The sequence below is a fragment of the Ovis aries genome, chromosome 15 (assembly GCF_016772045.2).
Source record: "Ovis aries strain OAR_USU_Benz2616 breed Rambouillet chromosome 15, ARS-UI_Ramb_v3.0, whole genome shotgun sequence".
Taxonomy (NCBI): Eukaryota; Metazoa; Chordata; class Mammalia; order Artiodactyla; family Bovidae; genus Ovis; species Ovis aries.
The window spans coordinates 7,921,117-7,943,467 of NC_056068.1; the positions used below are offsets into that span (position 1 = coordinate 7,921,117).

The following is a 22,351-nucleotide window of genomic DNA, read 5'->3' on the forward strand; positions in this document are numbered from 1 at the left end:
AAAAGGAAGCAATCAAATGCTCAGAGGCAGCTCAACCATCCTCAGAGGGAGGAGGACTTGTTTCTTGCTGCTCTAGGATGAGAAGGCGGTGTTCCAGGTAGAGTGCAGGGTGCTGTGCTGCTTAGGACTTCAGTTCTGGAAACAACTGACCTGTTCTGTGAGCCACAGGAATTCCCCACTGGGTCCCAGACGACTAATCCCATTTTGCTTCCTTCCGAGCCAGCACTGTCTCACTGGCACCAAGAAAACAAACAAACAGGCGAGCAAAAAGCCAGAAGGGTGGGAACAGATGGGGACCGCTGAAGAGTGGGTCTGATTTACGGGACAGACACAGGCCCACGGGTCTCACGAACTCCCGGAACAGCTTGCACAGGTTCACTTGCGACCCTGATACAGTAACAGCACTCTCTTTTCCTTACTTTGCTCAAAATCCGTTTTTCACTTTATTCTACTATAAGCACACTGAAAGCAGACATCTTACTCATCTTCCACCCACTCTCACCACCATAACTTGTACACAGAAAAGTCCACAAATGTCTTTATAAGCTATTTTTCAGAGACACTGCTTGCTTATAAAAGAGGAGCTTTTTTGTAAGTCACTGTTTGCAGTGATTACATCATTGTAAGTCTCAAGGCTGCTCTGGCTGAGGATATTGTGACTATCACTCATCACGAACCTTCACAGCTGTCCCCACTTCACACCTCTTTCATTAAGTCAGAAGAATAAAGAAGAACCTGAAACTAGGGCTTCAACAAGCTGTTTTAAAGGCAGCCGAAATTTTGCATCTTTCCATGTGGAACTGGATCTGACGAAGGTAAGGATAGTTCTTCCACTCCATCCACACCAGCCTTATCCATTATCCTCAGGGATACATTCCTAGATCACTGTCCTTGGTACACAGCTGTGTTAGCCTCACAGTCTTTTACTTTCTGTTATATACTAGGTATTTTTAACAATTTACAGTGCATTTGGTGGTGCAGTAAAAGGATAAAAAGTGCTGAATGGTGAGGATATGGGAATATATCTATATTTTTACAATAGTTTCGTAGATAATTTTTGTTCACAAATCTCTGTGCTCTAAGTTAAGTTTTCCTATCAAAGCATTGGTGTTTAAATCAGATTCCCAGTAGGAGCTAAATAAGTCTCAATTTAAAAATAGTGAGCAATAATATCTTTCCCCTATATAGTATTCACCTTCCATTTGTCCAGCTTGGATCTAGTTCCAAAAAGCCCTGAAAGCATTGGAACTTAATATTCATTGCCTATCACAGTCTTCACTTCCCTGGTGGTTCAGTGGTAAAGAATCCTCATGCCAATGCAGGAGATGCAAGTTCGATACCAGGAAGATCCCCTGGAGGAGGGCATGGCAACCTACTCCAGTCTTCTCTCCTAGAGAATTCCATGGACAGAGGAGCCTCACAGACTACAGTCAACGGGGTCACAAACAGTCAAACACGACTTAGCGACTGAACAACAATCATAAGCCTTCACATAGTGATCAATTCACACCTTTCCAATCTAAACTGCAAGAGCCAAAATAATAACATCCATTCAGTCAAAGTGGAAACAGACAGAGCACAGTTGAGATACCAAGTTCACCACGACCAGGGAAAACTCCCTACTATCGACCCACCTGCAAGGTTGAAAAGCATAGTGATTAAAGTCCCCTACCTCTGCTGTTACACCGTATGGCTTCAAAAAAGTTTTTTAAGTAAGAAACTTAACGGGAATTATGAAGAAATGACTTAGCAGCAGCAGCAGCAGTATTTATTGTACTGTTAAAAAGTAAAAGACCAACCAGAAGCAACCTGAGTGTACCAGAGTATTTCATAAATTCATGTATAAAAATCTATGTAATATTTTAAAATCATAAAATGAAAAAGTATAATACCTATAGAAGTCCAGAAGTATTTGCTATAAATCTCTTTATAAAGAAGAAATACATCATATATAATATATAGCTATATGCAGTATAACTATATATATTAGAAAAAGATACACATAAATGAAAAAAATAAAGTTTATAGGCAAAATTATGTCATTTATTCAACAATTTAACCAAGAGTTTACCAAGAGTCAGACTGTGGATCAGGTGCTAAAGTGAAATGACTGAAAGAAAAAAAAAAAAGGAAAAGATCTGGCCTCTGTCTTCTTGCACTTTACAATCTCATTCAGTTCAGTTCAGTTCAGTTCAGTTCAGTCGCTCAGGTATGTCCAGCTCTTTGCAACCCCAAGGACTGCTGCATGCCAGGCCTCCCTGTCTATCACCAAATCCTGGAGCTTACTCAAACTCATGTCCATTGAGTCGGTGATGCCATCCAACCATCTCATCCTCTGTCGTCCCCTTCTGCTCCCGCCTTCAGTCTTTCCCAGCATCAGGGTCTTCAATGAGTCAGTTCCTCACATCAGGTGGCCAGAGTATTGGAGTTTCAGCTTCAGCATCAGTCCTTCCAATGAATATTCAGGACTGATTTCCTTTACGATGGACTGGTTGGATCTCCTTGTAGTCTAAGGGACTCTCAACAGTCTTCTCCAACACCACAGTTCAAACGCATCAGTTCTTCAGTGCTCAGCTTTCTTTATGGTCCAACTCTCACATCCATACATGACTACTGGAAAAACCACAGCTTTGACTAGACGGTCCTTTGTTGGCAAAATAATGTCTCTGCTTTTTGCAGTCTCATTACTAAGTGGAAACAACTGCCATTATATGAGTATGTGGGTGTTCTTTTTTCTAAATAACAATGCTACTATATTAACATTTTAGTAATACAGTCTAAGCTTTTGTCTCTGAGCTGTGTGTTACAAAACCTATGTTGGGGGCTAGACACTTATGATAGAGACGTCACAAAGTGACACGCAGGATGATGCCATCGTTCCGGCGGTGGGTGTCACGTGACCCCTGACGCATCCTGCCCCACTCGCCTGTAAATAGGAAGTCACATGGCCAGGGGTCCACCTGGCAGCCCTCTCCTCCTTCTGGGAGGCTCCCTACCTACACCTCCCCAAAGTCAGGCTTAGCCACCCTCCTCCACAAACCTGAGGGCGGAGGGAGCCCCTGGCAATCCTAACACCAGCCACCTCCACACCCCGAGTACCAAATGTTCCCAAAGGGGTGGGCAAAGCATCAACTGCCTGGCAGGGGCCTCTGCAAGAGCCCGGCCTGGTCACGCAGAGTCCATACGACGTGAACCACACAGTAGGAGCTGCATGTCTGCGGACGGGCAGGTGACTTCTCCAGAAGGGACCTTCGTGACTGTCACAAGCTAAAGCCGCCTGAGGAATCAGAAACTCTTCCGTCTTTTCTTCTTGAGAGCCCTTTCCTTTCACAGTGGGGTTTGGACTTGATACTTTAGGTTTTCAAAAACAATAAAAATATTGAGAAATATGTATTTACCTGACAAAACTATAAAAGAAAAAGAAAATTCAGAAGAACGAGAGAAATAAGATTGTGGAGAAACTGTCAGGGATTTCAAAGTCCTGCTACTCAAAGAGAGGTCCGTGGACCAGCCTTCAAGTGTGTCAGAAGTGCAGAAACCACACTCCACCTGAGATCTTCTGAATTACAGTCAGCATTTAATGATATAACCAGGTGTATCATATACATATTATAGTTCAGGAGTCTATTGTAAATCCTTACAATATTCTATTTTTATCTGGAATGTGAGTAAATTGATATATTATTCTCTAAAATGTATACACATATTTTATACAGTCTCCTGACTGCCTTGAAAATCCCATAGACAGAGGATCCTGGTGGGCTGCAGTCCATGGGGTCACAAAGAGACCGACACGACTGAAGCCACTCGGCACAGCTGACTGCCTGACTCTAACCCAACCTACAGATTGACCCCATATCTACAAACTGACAAGTAGGGATTATTAAAATGTGGGGGAAAGAATGCTACATGAACCAGACCTTCAACCAGTAAAAACTCAGCTACAGATAAAACTTGAGATCACAAAACCCAACCTTTTCACTAATGGGAAATGAAACCACCCGATTCAGGAAGGGGCATGCTTTCACCAGGGCTGGACTGCTAAATATGAGGGAAAACCAGATTAGGTCTCAAGTCTCCTGATCTCAGTAATGTTCTCTGCTCTACACTAATACTGGTTAACACATCATGACTAATACTGTTTTCTTTATAAAGAAATACTGAAGTTAAAAGAGAAATCAGCAGTAAGATTTTTAAAAGTGAGATAATTCTTAAACTAATACCTTATATTTAATAGTAGATAACCAATATGTATTTGTTTGAATGAATGATTCACTTTTGTTTCCCTTTTTTTTTTTTTTTTTTTTTTTTTTTTTTTGCTACAACCTGCTGCTGTGGGATCTTAGTTCCTAGACCAGATATTGAACCAGGCCCTGGGCAATGAGAATGAAGAGTCTTAACCACTGGACTGCCCAGGAATTCCCTGAATGATTCACTTTTAGGCAAGAAAAAAGGATGCTATCCATATCTTCTCAAAGGGCTGAGCTGAATTATACAATGATTAATTTCCTTATGGAAAAAACCACAGACCTCAATTTTAAAACAATTTATAACACTCTTCCACAGCAACCAAAAATCACCCTTACACTTTTATCAAAGTCAGAATATTTGACATACTTAGTAATTGGTCGGAGAAGGCAATGGCAACCCACTCCAGTACTCTTGCCTGGAAAATCCCACGGACGGAGGGGCCTGGTAGGCTGCAGTCCATGGGGTTACGAAGAGTCGGACACTTACTGAGTGATTTCACTTTCACTTTTCACTTTCATGCATTGGAGAAGGAAGGGCTGCCGTCTATGGGGTCGCACAGAGTCGGACACAACTGAAGCGACTTAGCAGCAGCAGCAGCAGTATTTGGGTGTATGTTATCTGTTTGATTTCAATGAAGTTATTATCTGAAGTAAGACTTTTAAAATTATTACTTAGGATATTGAAAAACAGCAGTACTTACCAATACTAATTTCATCATCTGTTTCAGCATCACCGATACATTCAAACTGGAAATCCTGCAGCGACTGGGAAAACTTCTGTACTGCCATAGACAGATCTGTAATTAAAAGTTTAAAAACTTCAGTTTTAAAAAAATCCTAAGGTGAAGATACCATGAAATACTCAAGATTTTCCACATGTATTTATATAATTTTGGTGCTAATGCTTTATTACCCAGAATCTTTTTCAATACCAGCTTGACAAATTTAAACAAAATTTAAAGAGACTACAAAAGAAATGCTTTAGGGATTAGATCTGTTCTGCTTCCAAAGGAGATCTGCCCACTTAAAAAAGTTTTGGTGCTAGTTGTGCATTATCTGGAAGTCAATCTCCCAAAGGTTTTATCGAAGAATTACCATTCACTACAAATGGACCATTTTTGTTAAAAAAAAAAAAAAAAGAAGAAGAAGAAGAAGAAGGAAAGAATTCTACTGGGGTTACTACTGGTGGGGAGGAAGCATTGAATCTTTGATTAGAAAGTGTCACTGATGTTATTCTCCACAGACTGTGGAGGAGATAGGGAATGTTCTTTTACCAATAAACACATTCTCCTTATAAGCTGAAAGTACATCTGAAAAGTTGTTTACAAATAACCTTGTGATTTATAGGAGACCTCATGTTAAACATACTCCTCAGTCCTGACTTCAGTCTGAACAAAGTCCAGAGAGTAACTAAATCCAGAAGAAGAAGAATGCTTTATTCATCGAGAGAATAAAGAAAAGCCCAGAATAATGAGAAGTAAATCCCTGGGAGGCAAAAGCCTAGGATGCACCCTAACAGAGACTAGGAATGCAGACGCTGGAGCCAGGCAGCCTGGGTTGAAATCCAAGTCCTGCCATTTACTCATTATGTGACCTTGAGCAAATTTTTTAAACTCCTCTGGGCCTCTGTTTCCTCATCTATAAAGAGTGAACAACGGTGGCATAACCACTTTATAGGGTTCTTTTGAGGATTAATTAACATAACACTTGCAAAGCGTTTAGAACAGAGTCTAACAATAAGCACTATTTATGTTTGTTAACTAAAATTAAAAATCAGTCTGACAGTGCAGCATCAGGGCAGCTTGAAAGGTCCCTCCTTTCAGGGCTACTGTGATCATCCATGCTAATCCTTCACAGAAGTCTGTGCCAGTAGGAAAACTCATTTTTCTAGAAGTCACTCTGGTGGTAGTGGTTTAGCTGCTAAGTCATGTCTGACTCTTTGTGACCCCATGGACTGTAGCCCACCAGGCTCCTCTGTCCATGGAATTTCCCAGCCAAGTATACTGGAGTGAGTTGCCATTTCTTTCTCCAGGGAATCTTCTTGACCCAGGGATCCAACCCACGTCTCCTGCACTGCAGGCAGATTCTTTACAGTTGAGCCACCAGGGAAGCCCACTGAACACAGCTATTATACATCAAATGATATGAGATACAGAAAGGTGGATAGATGGGAACACATCACATATGCGTGATTTTTGCCTGTTAGAAACTTAAGAGGAACATAGATCCATAGTCACAAAGTCAATTTTCTATACAAAGGCATCTCATACGTGTTGAGGTAATTTGGTGAAGTTTTATTCTGATTTCAAAACAAGACTTCACAGTGGAAACGGCCATCACTCTACACTTCATTTAATGTTATCTCCTGGGGTTCATATCTGCCACCCTGAATGCTTACCATTGAACTCAAGCAGTCACACCTGACGAAGACCCTCTCCTTGACCAGTCTGCAGTCAGGCTCCTCGGAGCCTCCATCTAGTCCAGGCCTCTACCTAGGCTCCCTCGCCTTACTGTGCCTCCCTATCCTAGTTTTAGCACAGATTCTGCCAAGTCAGCGTAGACAGATTCCTGACCTGATATCTGACCAAGTTCCTCAGCCCACCTGTGATACTAAAGTCCTCGACCTGCCTCCGCCAAGAACTCTCCCACCCTTTACATCTTCTCTTAGTGATTTTCCATCCACTGACAGGGCCCACCACCCAGAGGGTTCCTTGGCTGCATAAATCCTCATTTGCTCCTGTTGCATTCAGAGCTGAACCTGAACCCTCTCCCCTACTGTAACACTCTTGATATCTATAGCAAGTCCTGAGTAAATTCCTCCTTACCACTGTAAATAGTATTGGAATCTTTTTTTTTTTTTTTAAGAGAAGAACTGTGGCCTGGTGTCTAGGCCTGACACCAGAACTTAACTGTAAAAACTCACCACTCAGAAACCTCAAGCCCACTTACCAATCACAGTAAGGGCCCACAGAAGACTAGGTCTCCAAGCACGAAGGTCACTTAATGCCCTCTGTGAACCCAGAAATTACCAACACCCCCACCACCACCAATTCTGAAGACCATAGGCCTTGAGCCTCAGAGAGGCTTTTAACACACACACACATAAACATGAGAGACTGAGATTTTCTTAAATCTTGTTTGAAAAAATAAGTCATGCTCTGGAAAGAGGGCGTTACTATTCACAAACTAACCCTTCTCCCCAAGAAGGTTTGTGGCCAGCTGCACATCTACCTAAGAAGTGTTCTGAATTTAATGGAATGGAACAGTCTGTCTGCCAGCTTAAGAACGGTCCTGCTTTGGGTTCTCAGGAAAAAAACTGGAAACAGCCTCCCTAGTGGATTGTTAGTCAATGAGGAAAACAAAGGCTTCATCAGAACTAGACCTCCTGCGCTAGCTATGAGACCTTAGGCAATCACCCAACCTTCACAAGGCCTGCTTTTCTTACCTTTGCAACAAAGGAGCAATATGGATCTCAGAGGTTGTTATAAACATGAAGTGAGGTCTGTGTCTGGTACATATTAGACAACTTGCTGCTGCTGCTAAGTCACTTCAGTCATGTCCAACTCTGCAACCCTGTGGACAGGAGCCCACCAGGCTCCTCTGTCCACAGGATTCTCCAGGCAAGAATACAGGAGCGGGTTGCCATGTTCTTCTCCCCAGGCAACTTAATAAATGTCATCAATTGTTATTTTTCAAGCTCAGCTCAAAAGGTGAGAGAGTCAAGTGATTTTTCGGACAGAAAGGGGCTTCCCTAGTGGCTCAGCAGTAAAGAATCCACCTTACAATGCAGGAGATACAGGAGACTCGGGTTCAGTCTCTGCGTCAGGAAGATCCCCTGGAGACGGTATGCATGGACAGAGGAGTCCATAGGGTTGCAAAGAGTGGGACACAACTGAAGCTACTGAGTATGCACACAACAGACAGAAGGGACCCATGCGTGCAAAGGTGTGCAGTTACCTGACATTACAGAGCTCTGGCTAAGGGTAAAGAAATCTTAACACCTGTATCAAATGTTCTGAGAAGACACACACACCCAACAAATCAAAGCTGTATGCAGGCTGAAAAATTATCCTAGGAGTCTGATGTGTTGTGTTCCTGAGACACTGGGACTCGAAGTCATAGATGGAATTCCTACAGCAGAGAAGGGGTAGTGGGTAATACGGGTGCATGAGGAAGCTTAGGAATCTTGGAACAGATAGCCTTCCTTCTCTCCCCTCATCACCAGTTCCTGTGCGTCTCCCCGCAAACTCAAGGAGCTACCTGGAAGTTCTGTCCTAGGAAACTCCTGACACAAATCCTCACAACAGAACATGTCTTCCAGGACCATTCTTTGCTTCCCGTGGCCTTGCTTCTCAAATGAGAAAGGCAAGCTGCTTCATCTTTTCACTGAGATCTCAGTGAGGACACTGTACAGATTCCCGTCCAGAAGAAGAACACAGGAGCCCACCATCAGTCCAGAGTATGGGCTCCAGTGGCAGATGATGTGGGCTGGCTTCCCACCTCTACCAGGCAGTGTGGCATGGCCGTGGGCCACCTTCATAGCCCCTCTGGACCCCATCTGTTAAGTGGAACAGAACCCATCTCCCAGGGTCACTGTGAGGACTAAGTGAGTTAATACAGATGAAGCACTCAGAACAGTGTCTGACACATAGCGAAAGCATTTTAAAAGTGTTGGCTATTTCCATGCTGAGCATCTCAGAAAAGAAAGGAAACGTTTAATTTTCAGGAATGAAGCTGGCAGCTAGTCGGCCTCAGATAACCTTGGCAAGTGCTCAATATAGTAGTCTGTTGATTGCAGTTTCAAATTCTCTCTTGATGCACTGCAATCAAGCCGTAACACAGACTACCTGATTATTCAGTGTTTCTGCATGAGGGATGGGCATCTATTTCAATGCTGGATAGAATCAAGAATGCGTGAATGATCCTTTTTGAAGCGTAATGAGACAGGACTGTACAGGAAAAGATGGTTCTCAACTAGTTCAGATTAATTCCAAAAATACAGGGGAAGTTCAAAAAACAACTTATTTTCAACTTCAAGTGCCTGGGATCCTCATTTTCCTTTCATTTGTTCTCATTTTCCAAAAACCAAAGTAACAATGAGGTAAAAAATATGACATTATCTTATGATATTTTCTGGCAATCATATGGATCAATCTGAAAAATGAGGAATCCAGATCACACTTTTAATCTTGACTCCATCCCCTACTGAGTGCAATTCTGAACTAAAAAGAACAACACCTTTCACTGACATCACTCCATGGAACACATTCTTCCCTAATTGTCTAAAGTTTCTAAACAACATTCAGATGCACAAAACAGAAGTACTGGTCCTTATAAATAAAATTGATTTACATACGATTACATAGACCTTGGATGTAAAACCTAATTCAGTTCTTAAAGTTTATTGTTGAATTTCAAACTCTCAAATTGTGTAATGATAGGAGTTACATTTCTCTTAAATACAAAATGAAAGATCGAGTGTCTAAAATATGACAAGCAGAGAATCTAGTGTAGGCAAGTGTCTCCTTCTCCCTATTTCTTCGCAACTATTAGAACTTGAGGACAGACAAGGGAAAAATCCCATCCTGGCTACATTCAAGGTGAAGGGGGAGGAATATCATTTACTAGGGGTCAAAGTTGTACACAGTAAAGATGCTATGACCATCACTCATACCACAGCCCTTTCTATTTACCTAACCTGCAAGTTAAGCATAGGGTGTCTTCACATGTATTCACATTATAACTTTGAAGAAATTACAGTAGGCTCTAATTAGCCAGCAATGTTTTTGTATCAAGGAGTTAACCTGTAGCACCCATGATCAGATGATGCTAATAAAACATTAAAGCTTCATTTAATTAGAAATACTTCAACCTCGTTAGAGAAATACAAAACACTTAGCAAATATTTAATTACATCTCCTTACACATACACTTAAGAGCTGCAGTTACTTGTTACTTTAGAAGTATCAATGGAATGACTGTCACAATGTTAGCTATATTTATCTTAGAACAAGTACAACCAGCCCGTCCACTGATCTAAGACTGTTTTTCTTGAAATCTGGTTGCTCTGGGATTAGATTTAAGTAAGATTCACAGGAGCAGACATATGTGTCGTAGAATTATCATCTTCATACTACTGTACAGAAGGTAGACTATGAAGGGTATACAAAGATAAAAACAAGATATGTCTTTTTCTCAAAAGGGCACAGCCCCGTAGGGACATGAGGTATGTAAATAAATCATATCAGAGGACAATGGATAAAACCTCCAACAGAGGCTAATAAAAACAATATCACTGCAGACAAAACTTACTATGTGCCTGAAACTCATCCTATAACTTAATGTAAATTAAGCCGTTGATCGTCACAACAGCCTCTCAAAGTAGGTATCATCACTCCCGTTTTACAGATGAAGGAACTGAGGCACGGAGAGGTTAAGTGGTGTCCCCAAGGTTGCTCAAGCCAGTAAAGAATAGAGCAAGAATTTTGATTCAGGGAGAATGGCTGCAGAGTCTCCACTTAACCACAACTGCTCTGCATACAGAAGTAGCAAAGAAGGGCACAATCCAGCTTGAGTGCATAGTGCAAGGCTTCTCAGAGGAATCAATGGAAACAGGGACTGGAAAGGTGGGATGACACAATAGGCAAGGCCAAATTAACAAGACGTCCAGAAGCTTTCAAAAGGCAGCTTCCGCCTGCACATCCAAAACCGTCCAACAAGACTCACATCAAGCTGAGGACTGGTTACCACCAGAAGCAGACTGCTCAGTCTCTGATACTTATTTTTATATCATTATTCCACCTTGTAAGGACAGAGTCTTCTCTCACATTCTGATTCAAGATCTCTCTCTCTCTCTCTCTCTCTCTCTCTCACTCAGGTCCCTATTTCCTCCAAAAAGCTCTTCCTGATCCCTTCCACCCTGGCATTATCTCCTCCTTTATACCTCCCACTACATGCTCTGACACTCTTGCTGTGCTTTCTCTATTTTACCTTCTACCAAGTTATCCATGAACCTAGGTTATTCACCTTATTTTAAATAGTGTTTTAAAGGCAGAAAACTTTACCATCAATGAACCTATTCCAAGTATGCCTTATCGTATCATCTATATAAGAGCTCCTGTTGAAACCATTAATTTCTGCAAGATGGATAAATGCTCCAACCTTCCACATGTAAAATACGAGTTATCTACTTATCCATCTTCCAAGGTAGGAAGATGTTTTACTATTTACAAGAAGCTTTCACATACATTTACAATAATGATAACAGTGTCGGTAAGACATTTTACTCGCTCCAAGTTCTCACATATTTTCCTTAATTAGCACACAAAGCTATGAGGGCTGAAGTTCTGGAAACTTAGGTAATAACTTAAGTTACCCAGGGTCTAAGATGTCAACTCCAACCTAAACAGGTCTTCTAGTTCCAAAATTGGATGCTCTTTCTACTATATGCCATAGTCAATTCCCAAAGAGATTAAAACAAGGAAGTGTGCCACCTTTACATGACATCTAATTAATCCCTTACCTGCTGTATAAAACCTAAGCTAGTAAGACTTTGTGTATTGAACATGGGAGTGATCTAGCCATACTTATTAGCTTAGAATAAGCTATCAGCAAATGCATTAATTAGATAGTCTAAACGTTAAAAGAAATGCACATTCTTTTATTTGCTAGTGCCACAAGATAGGAGAAGGAAATGGCAACCCATTCCAATATTCTTGCCTGGAGAGTCCCAGGGACGGAGGAGGCTGGTGGGCTGCCGTCTATGGGGTCGCAGAGTCGGACACGACTGACGTGACGCAGCAGCAGCAGCAGCAGCAGCCGCAAGATAACTGAATAATGTTAGAGGTGTTCATTTTCTTCTTGTTGTTGTTCAGTTAGTAAGTCATATCCAATTCTTTGTAACCCCATGAACCGCAGCACGCGAAGCTGTGCTCAAATTCATATCCATTGATTTGGTGACTCTACCCAACCATCTCATCTCCTGCCTCCCTCTTCTCCTTTTGTCTTCAGTGTTTCCCAGCATCAGGGTCTTTTCCAAAGAGTCAGCTCTAGGAGCTTCAGCTTCAGCATCAGTCCTTCCAAGAAACATTCAGGGGTGATTTCTTTTGGGATTGATTGTTTTGATCTCCTTGCAGTCCAAGGAACTCTCAAGAGTTGTCTTCAGCACCACAATCGGAAACCAGGAATTCTTCAGCACTCAGCCTTCTTAACGGTTCAACTCTCACATCCATACGTGACTACTCAAAAAAAACATAATAAACCATAGCTTTGACTATACGGAACTTTGCCAGCTAACTGATGTCTCTGCTTTTTAATGCACTGTCTTGGTTTGTCACCATTTTCCTTCCAAGGAGCAGAGCAAGCATCTTTTAATGTCATTGCTGCAGTCACCATCCACAGTGATTTGGGAGCCCAAGAAAAGAAAATCTGTCACTGTTTCCATTTTTTTCTCCATCTATTTGCCATGAAGTGATGGGGCCAGGTGTCATGATCTCAGTTTTCATAATGAGCTTTAAGCCCGCTTTTTCACTCTTTTTTTGCCCTCATCAACAGTCTCTTTAGTTCATCTTCACTTTCTGCCATTAGAGTGGTATCATCTGCCTATTTGAGGTTGTTGGTATTTCTCCTGGCAATCTTGATTCCAGCTTGTGATTCACCTAACCTGGCATTTTGAATGATGTACTCTGCATATAAATTGAATAAACAGGGTGACAACATACAGACTTGTTGTACTCCTTTCCCAATTTTGAACCAGTCCATTGTCTCATGTCCAGTTCTAACTGTTGCTTCTTGGATCATATATATTTCTCAGGAGGCAGGTAAAGTGGTCTGGTATTCCCATCTCTTTAGGATTTCCACAGCTTGTTGCGATTCACATGGTCAAAGGCTTTAGCATAGTCAATGAAGCAGATGTTTTTCTGGATTTCCGTTGCTTTCTCTATGATCCAACAAATGTTGGCCATTTGATCTCCAGTTCCTCTGCCTTTTCTAAACTCAGCTTGTACATCTGGAACTTCTCAGTTCATGTACTGCTGAAGCCTAGCTTGAAGAGTTTTTGGCATAACCTTGCTAGCATGTGAGATGAGTACAGTTGTTCAGTACTTTGAAATTATTTGGCATTGACATTCTTTGGGATTGGAATGAAAACTGACCTTTTCAAGTACTGTGGCCACTGCCAAGTTTTCCAAATTTGCTGACATATTGAGTGCAGCACTTTAAAGCATCATCCTTTAGGATTTGAAATAGCTCAGCTGGAATTCCATCACCTCCACTAGCTTTGTTTGCAGTGATGCTTCCTAAGGAAGGCTCACTTGACTTCATACTTCAGGAAGTCTGGCTCTAGGTGAGTGACCACACCATCATGGTTATCTGGGTCATTAAGACTCTTTCTGTATAGTTCTTTTGTATATTCTTGCCACCTCTTCTTGATCTCTTCTGCTTCTAGGTCCTTACCATTTCTGTCCTTTATCATGCCCACCTTGCATGTCATATTCCCTTGGTATCTCTAATTGTCTTGAAGAATCTCTAGTCTTTCTCATTCTATTGTTTTCCTCTATTTCTTTGCATTGTTCACTTAAGGCGGCTTTCTGAGCTCTCCTTGCCATTTGCTGGAACTCTGCATTCAGGTGAGTCCATCTTTACCTTTCTCCTTTGCCTCTCGCTTCTCTTTTCTCAAGCTATTTGTAAAGCCTGCTCAGACAACCACTTTGCCTTCTTGCACTTACTTTTCTCTCTAAGGTGCTTAAAGGTAGGTATATATTGTTGCTCTTTCTTCACAATTAGTGCCCAAAGCAAACCATACACAGAGAACAGAGGGGCCCAAAGGGAAAACGTGTACACCAACTACCAGTGGGTTCATGACACAAGAATCCACCAGAGGTAAACTACTGAAAAGCTTATGGTACTGGGAACACGAATGAGGATCACTGCAGGCCTTCACTTAATAAAAAACAGACCGTGTATTACATAGGAAAATATGTCAAGGAATTACCAAACAATCCTTGGCTTTTAATATCTGCAGTTATGCTTTTAATATTCTTTCACAGAACTTCAAGTGTTAGATCGTAAGATGGAGAAAAGTCAGAGGAAGAGAACACCGGGTGTGTGACTAAAAGTGTAAAAAAAAACATCATGAGACCCTCTTGTCAATAGAATCATTCCTATGGCTCTTATTTGAACAAAGTTTGAAAATGCCCACTTTGGCACCAAATGTGCAATTGTGGTTATGTGAGGGATGTGCTCAGATATGAGGAAAAAATCCTTCCTTCAAATCAACCATTCTTTCATGTATGGCCTAAGTGTGCACAAGATTCAGACATGGACACCAATCCAGGGACCATCACTTACTGCGATATTCTTAGAACAAGCACTTAGCTTTTCTGAATCTCAGGTTCCTCCTGTACAAAGGGAAGACACTAATCCCTTACAAGAATGTCATGACCATTACATGAAAGGAACTTAACACAGGGTCTGGTACAGAAGAGAAACTTGAAGTTCTGGTCCTCAGCAAATGTTAACTATTAAACCACTGTTTGTTATGTTGGCAAGTGCAGAATATGAGATATTTTCATTGTAGGCATAACATTTAATGTGTATTAAATTACTATCTTCACAAGAGCTTCAGAGCAAATAAACAGTGGTGCTGGCCTCTAATAAAGACCAAACAGTTTGTAATCCTATAAATGATATGTGTCTGGGAAGCAGTTCCAGATTTCAGCTGAAAAACAATAAACAGGGACCAACACTTGGCCAGATTTTACCCCCAGTTTCTATAAAGCTACAAATTCCATAAAAATTAAAAATGAAAAACCACAAAGACTTCACTATTGCTACAACCCAAGTTAAAAATAGAAAGTTCAAAGGAAGAACTAAACCACCCATCTCCCTACCCTGGGGATAAATCTCAGGGGTGGGGATGGCAGGGTGCATGGAAACCACACACGGCAGTTTCTCCGGATTCTCTTCCTGACTCTGAGCCTTCCTCTCCTGCCTCCGTTGATAATCTTCCTCATATGCTTTTCTTCAGGACAGATAAACCAATCTCTTGCTACCTTGTTTTAGCTCAATATATGTTTTCTTTAAAAAGCACTACCTGTGTGTCTATATGCAGGCAACTCCTGAGTGGGTATGTAAGTCTGGATGCTGGAATTGCCAGCAAAAATGTATGAACTATCTCCCTTGCCTTTTTTTGACTTAACTAAAAAATATTGAGCTATCCAGCATGGAAAACCAGCTTTCATGGAAAACCAGCTTTCCTAAGCGTATCAGCAACACAGGTATGGCCTGGCATGCTTTTCTGAACTTCCTGGTCTACCTTCCTACACACGACCTCTTCCTTATGCCAAGCCTTGTTTGTAGGGCATCTACAACATTTGCCCTTATCAACAGATTTGGTAATGGAAAGCACTGAGCGTTCCAGCCCTCTTTTCTCTCATCTATCTGAAGTATCTATGCAAGATGATGACTGGAAGAGCGCTTGGCATTACTTTTTTTTCATGTCACCCATCAGCCTGTCTCCAGCTCTTAAAACATACCTCCCTTTTCCATCAGCTCCTTCTTGTTATTATACAACAAACACATTTGTAATAAAATCATGATCTAACTAGTTTAATCTCCTTTTCAAAGCAACACACTAAATTGTTCAGTTCAGTCCCTCAGTTGTGTCTGACTCTTTGCGACCGCATGGACTGCAGCACACCAGGCCTCTCTGTCCATCACCAATTCCCGGAGTTCACTCAAACTCACGTCCATCGAGTTGGTGATGCCATCCAACCATCTCATCCTCTGTCGTCCCCTTCTCCTCTGGCCTTTAATCTTTCCTCGCATCAGGGTCTAAATTCTATCCTCTATGTTTCTAAGGCCATCTTCTTTCTCAAACTGGTCTTTGCATCAGCAATGTTTTAGCCAAACCAAAGAATCTAAACTTCTACTGTCTCAACATCCACAAAGCCATTCTTCAAGTTGGAAGCACCCATTTGTCTCTACTGTGGCCTTCAAATGCCTTCAAATAAACCAGTACTCACGGCTCCACTGTGAAGTTGGATCGTACTTTTTAAGAGCATCTGGCTATCCTTGAAGACAGTACACAGAGCTTCCTTTACACCTTTTTTAGCACCTATAAGACCGGCTTCTTTCTAGATTAATTAGAAAGTCCCACCCTAAATAATCTAACCAGGCCCACACATCTGCTGATACTTATAAATACCAAATACTGGCATGCCGTATGGCACACACAGCAGTGTGCCAGGCGCAGGAGTACAGAAGCCATGGATACCTGCAGTGTGTTTTTCTGGTACTGCAACTTTTATTAGAAAACTAAAGAGAAGGAAGCAAAGCAGTTTTATCCTGTTTCACATTTTTTTTTTAATGTACCATATTGCCAATATCACAGAATTTGTATGAATTAACTTGAATCTTGTCACTTCCATTGAGGCAGCTAGTTTGGGTCATGTTTCCAGACTGCTGAGAGTGCATTTTTCCCCTACTCTGATATAATACTCTGAGAAGTACTATACTACCACAATCTAGAAACTTTCTGCATAACTACTGAAATACTCTATAAATTATATATTTACTAACATTTGTGTCTAAGTCCCATTACCCTCACCAAACATTAAGCCCATGGTTGACAGAACCTCTGCAGTCTTTACTGCCTCAGGCATAGGGCTTTAAAAATACGAGGTTGCAAGAATTTAGAGTATTTAGAAAAGGTAAAACTAAGGTCTTTCCAGGACTGGCAAAGAGCAATTAGAGATAAGAAGCCAGGTGGTTAGACTCAGTCTTATCTCTAGCTATAAAAGGTGTAATGGGAACAGAGGAGCCCCAGCAAACAAACACACCTAAGAATCAAGTCAAGTAAATGGGATCAGAGGGAATGGCTATAAGGTTCTTTCATTTAGGATCTGTTGACAAGCGTTACAAAAGGCAAAGGAGTGCAAGTTGACAGAAGAAGACCAGATATTTTAGGTGGTAACCTAAACTTTCAGTATTGCTTTAGAAAAAATCCACCTCTAAAAATGCTTCTGGTAATCTAATCAAGCTTGATGGAGAGAGCATCCAGTTAAAAAAAATAAAAAATAAAAAAAAATAAAAAAACAACTAAAAGTTCCACAAACTTTAATCACTGTCAGTTCAGTTCAGTCGCTCAGTCGTGTCCAACTCTTTGCAACCCCATGAATCGCAGCACGCCAGGCCTCCCTGTCCATCACCATCTCCTGGAGTTCACTCAGACTCACGTCCATCGAGTCAGTGATGCCATCCAGCCATCTCATCCTGGGTCGTCCACTTCTCCTCCTGCCCCCAATCCCTCCCAGCATCAGAGTCTTTTCCAAAGAGTCAACTCTTCGCATGAGGTGGCCAAAGTACTGAAGTTTCAGCTTCAGCATCATTCCTTCCAAAGAAATCCCAGGGTTGATCTCCTTCAGAATGGACTGGTTGGATCTCCTTGCAGTCCAAGGGACTCTCAAGAGTCTTTTCCAACACCACAGTTCAAAAGCATCAATGATTCGGCACTCAGCTTTCTTTACAGTCCAACTCTCACATCCATACATGACCACTGGAAAAACCATAGCCTTGACTAGACGGACCTTAGTCGGCAAAGTAATGTCTCTGCTTTTGAATATGCTATCTAGGTTGGTCATAACTTTTCTTCCAAGGAGTAAGCGTCTTTTAATTTCATGGCTGCAGTCACCATCTGCAGTGATTTTGGAGCCCAAAAAATAAAGTCTGACACTGTTTCTACTGTTTCCCCAACTATTTCCCATGAAGTGATGGGACCAGATGCCATGATCTTCATTTTCTGAATGTTGAGCTTTAAGCCAACTTTTTCGCTCTCCTCTTTCAAGAGGCTTTTTAGTTCCTCTTCACTTTCTGCCATAAAGGTGGTGTCATCTGCCTATCTGAGGTTATTGATATTTCTCCCAGCAATCTTGATTCCAGCTTGTGCTTCTTCCAGTCCAGCATTTCTCATGAGAAAGCTAATCCAGGTTATTACCTTGTATCATTTTCTAATACAAAGTAGTTTCACTTTAAAAAATGATAAGACCAATGGTTCTGGTGTCAAACAGACTACCAGTTTTCGTATATAGGAATGTTACTTAAGCTCTTCAAGTTTCAATATACCTATTTATAAAATGAGTATAATATTAATATACCTACTTTGTAAGACTGTTGCAATGACCAGATGAAATCATGCATGTCAAGTACATAATATGAGCCTGGCAAACTATCATAATCATAACCACTGTTATTTTTAAGGAAGAAATCATTGGCTAGAAAGATATGTTACTGTTGGTTCCTGGTCACTACTCTTACGTTAAGCTTACGTCTGAGGACCTAAAAAGACAATTACCACTTTAGGATGGCACCAAACTGAATGCAGCCGAAGTACCTTCCAACCAAGGAAACAGTCAAGGGACAGCAAACATCATAACTAACAGTCAACTGTCTCTATTCCAAAGGTAAATTTATCATTTGCTCGAGTATATTTTCCCATCATTAGTTTAGATCAGGCACCATTAGTAAGAGTTATAAGACACTCACATTGCTGCTGATGAAACTTCAAAGTATCATCTCAGTAGTTAACAGTTTATCCACATTCTAGCATCCCCTAAGAAAACATTTTCTTGCTGCTGTTTAGTCACTAAGTCTTGCCAGACTCTTTTGCGACGATGCCATGGAGCCTGCCGGGCTCCTCTGTCCATGGGATTTTTCACTCAAGAACCCTGGAGCAGTTTAAATGGCTGTGTCAATTGTGAGTACATATTTGGGTTTTCACTATTCTACTTTTATTTACTTATTTTCTTTGGACAAACAAAAGTGCATTATATTGTGTGATATCATGACTACACATAAACAGTATAGTATGGCAAAATAATTTTTTCACATAGCAACAAGGCTAACATCCTCTTAAAGACTGGAAACATTTTATAATGAATAGTAATTGAAAGCCGAATACATAAGTCTCTGTCTTGGACAAGATGTGGAAGTATGCTGGCATCTTGCCTTGTTCTTCCAAACAGAACAGAAAAGAATAACACTGCAAAACACAGTTGAGCCTGGGCTGCCAGGGAAGTACGGGCACAAAGATCATCATTCTCCACTTACACAATGTTTTTTGTAAGTTGTTTTCAGTAAACTTGCTATCCCACATGTTTACAGACTTCATTTTTCTGCTGTCCTACCCCATTTTGAAATATTAAAGCAATATTTCAGAATATTTCAGGAAAACTTGTGTTTTAACAGTGTAGCTTTCATTTTGCACCTTTGAGCCCATCCCATCTTTTAAGGTATCACAATGGAGAAAATTTTGTTGGGATACATTATTTTATTACTTTTTATTCTACTTTAAGTTTCAAATATTCTGCTTTTAATTAAATGGCTTATTATAGTCACCTCACTATCTTAAAGTTGAAAAAAAAAACCACCTTTTTTTTAACCAGATCATTTGCAGTTTTCTTATCATTTTCTCACTTGAAAAAACAATTTCTTATTCTTATGGATCTTAGTGCATCTCTATTATGTAACAATTTTAACTGTTGGTGTTTCATATATATACATGGCATAGTCATTATAAAAATGCTTTAAGTGGCTTTGAAGAAGATACTTTAAATATATGATGCATACTGTTTTAAGGGTGACTGATTATACTCATCAAAAAACCTGAAAATAAACTCAATCTTTTATTCCAAAAACTAAAACTCATTCACCTAAATACCATGCTCTCTGAGTTTCCAACATGCATGCACAATGATCAGCACACAGCCAGCAACTGCCTGCTGTGACTCTGAATAGCTAAGACTTTTATTTCGCAGTCACAACTGAGGAATTCCAACTGTGTCAACTTGTGCAATTCTGTCTGGCTTCAGAGCTTCCCACACCCTGGGAGACACATTGTCTCTAATTATTTTATTGCTGCAAATAAAGAGACTTTTTATAGAAACGATACACGTAATTTATGCCAGGCTCTTATCAGACAGCACACAGTCAACCCATGATGAGGCCATCATTCAATTTAAAACTTAAAAACGTGTATGTGCGACCCCATGACTGATTCATGTCAACGTATGGCAAAAAACCACTACAATACCATAAAGTAATTAGCCTCCAATTAAAATAAATTAATTAAAAATAAATAAAGTGAGTTCCAATAAAAAAAAAAAAAAAACAGAAAGAAAATCGCGTATGTTGCTTTCGAGTCTTCTAACCTGGTATGTTTTATCTATTTCAAAATTTATTAGTTTCTCAGCTACTAAATTTTAAAGTGCTATAATTAGTATTTACTATAGTTTATACATTCTAACATACTAAATTGTAAGCCCCCTACCCAATTTTAGAGATAAATAAAAACTACAACTTTGGCTCCCTGAGTCCCAGTGTATCTTTATATTTTATTCACCCAGTAACACTGAACAAGACATCTTCTGCAGCATTTGACACTGTACCCCTAGCCTCAAGGAGCTAATCCTCTCCAGAAACAGCCAGCACACAGTGCATTGCCTCCAGGGCCTTGTTCTAACTCTGAATGCTACAAAAACCTACCATCAGGAAAAGCCTGTGTCAGAAATATTGGATCTCAGTTGTCCCTACCCATTATGAGAGTGGGAAATATGAAATCAGCTCTCTAGCTTAGCTTCTCATTTCTTTTGACATATAAAAGACCTGAAGCCTTGAAGCCACCCTGTCCCTTGGGCTTGTTTCTGGGCTCCAAGCCTAAAATAAGAGCCAAAGGGAGCTTCCAGCAGCTGTGTGCTCGTGGAAGCCACCTGAGACCACCAGAAATACTGTAACCGTGGGACTGTGGGCACTATTTCAACAAGGGCTATACAGATAGGGAACAAGACAGTGACGCAGTGGAGACTCCCTCTGTATTTTCAGGAAGAAAATTCATGAAAGAGATAAAAACCAAGAAACTGAAATTGTGTATACTGTTTCTGTTTGCTCCACATTCTCCTGAACTAACTTTTTCAGTGTAAAAAATTCTATATGTTCTAAGACTCACATTCAGTTCCAATGAGGTGCAGTTTAGGAGGCAACACATTGTGATTCAGGGACAGTCATGAAGTCAACTTTGCGCATTAGTCACTTTAAGGCTAGGGCAAAGCTAAGTATTGCCTTTAGCTGACAAATTTAGTAACTTGAGCTACATTAGAACAGTGAAAGGTATAACCTAAGCTTCTCTCTGAGAATCCCTAGAAATCATGCCTTTTAGTGACTAGTATCTGCTAGTATAGTAACACCGCAAAGTTCCACTGAATATCAGACTAACTACATATCTAACTTACTAGCTCATTTCAGTGAAATTAAATAGTGGATTTCTTCAATCATGATGACTCAAACCAAAAGAGTAAAGTATTAACCAAGCAGAAAATAACCTTTACTAAATTGGAAACCTGATAAATAATCAGGTTTCATTAACTCATAAAAACATCAATTAAATCTAAACGGTAGTTTCTAAAGGGCTTGAGAGATTTTCCAACTAAATCCTTGACAGTTTTCCCCCAAACAAATCTTTATGCTATGAACTTGCACCTTAGAGAAACTACCTGCTTAAGCAAAGGTAAAATTTAACCCTGCATTAGTTGCAATGGCAATGAATCCTTAGTTAAAAACAAGTTAATGAGTTTCTTATTGAAAATGTTATGATGCAATAGATGAAAAAAATAACCAAGTGGTTCTTTTTATCAAAACTTTCCCACATAAGCTCATTCAGTCAATCCAAAGGTATGTATTAACACTCTTATCTGTTCTACAAAGATCTAACTTCCTATCACCCAGACCCACTGGTAAGAAAGAACTGAAGTGATCTGGAATGTCAAACTGCTCAATCACTACTAGAGGTAGGTGGAGAACAAGCTTTGCAGGATTACAGAAACTAAAGAAACTACTTTCATCAACCACAAACAATTAGCTGTAAGGGGAGTTTGCCAACTAAATTGAGAGTCACCTTCAAATTCTAAAGGCAGTGAAAGATGAGTAATAACAGTATGCTGCTGCTGCTGCTAAGTCGCTTCAGTCGTGTCTGACTCTGTGCGACCCCATAGCCGGCAGCCCACCAGGCTCCGCCGTCCTTGGGATTCTCCAGGCAAGAACACTGGAGTGAG

At 40.6% G+C, this 22,351-nt stretch overlaps 1 protein-coding gene across 1 annotated transcript in view; it reads right to left on the reverse strand.

The window, feature by feature from the left end:
* ARHGAP42 (Rho GTPase activating protein 42) overlaps positions 1–22,351 on the reverse strand; it is a 335,206-nt gene that overhangs the window by 246,753 nt on the left and 66,102 nt on the right. Inside the window, exon 2 of the mRNA XM_004015979.6 lies at positions 4,952–5,047. Coding sequence (XP_004016028.2) covers positions 4,952–5,047 — 96 coding nt within the window. The remainder of the gene's footprint in view (positions 1–4,951; positions 5,048–22,351) is intronic.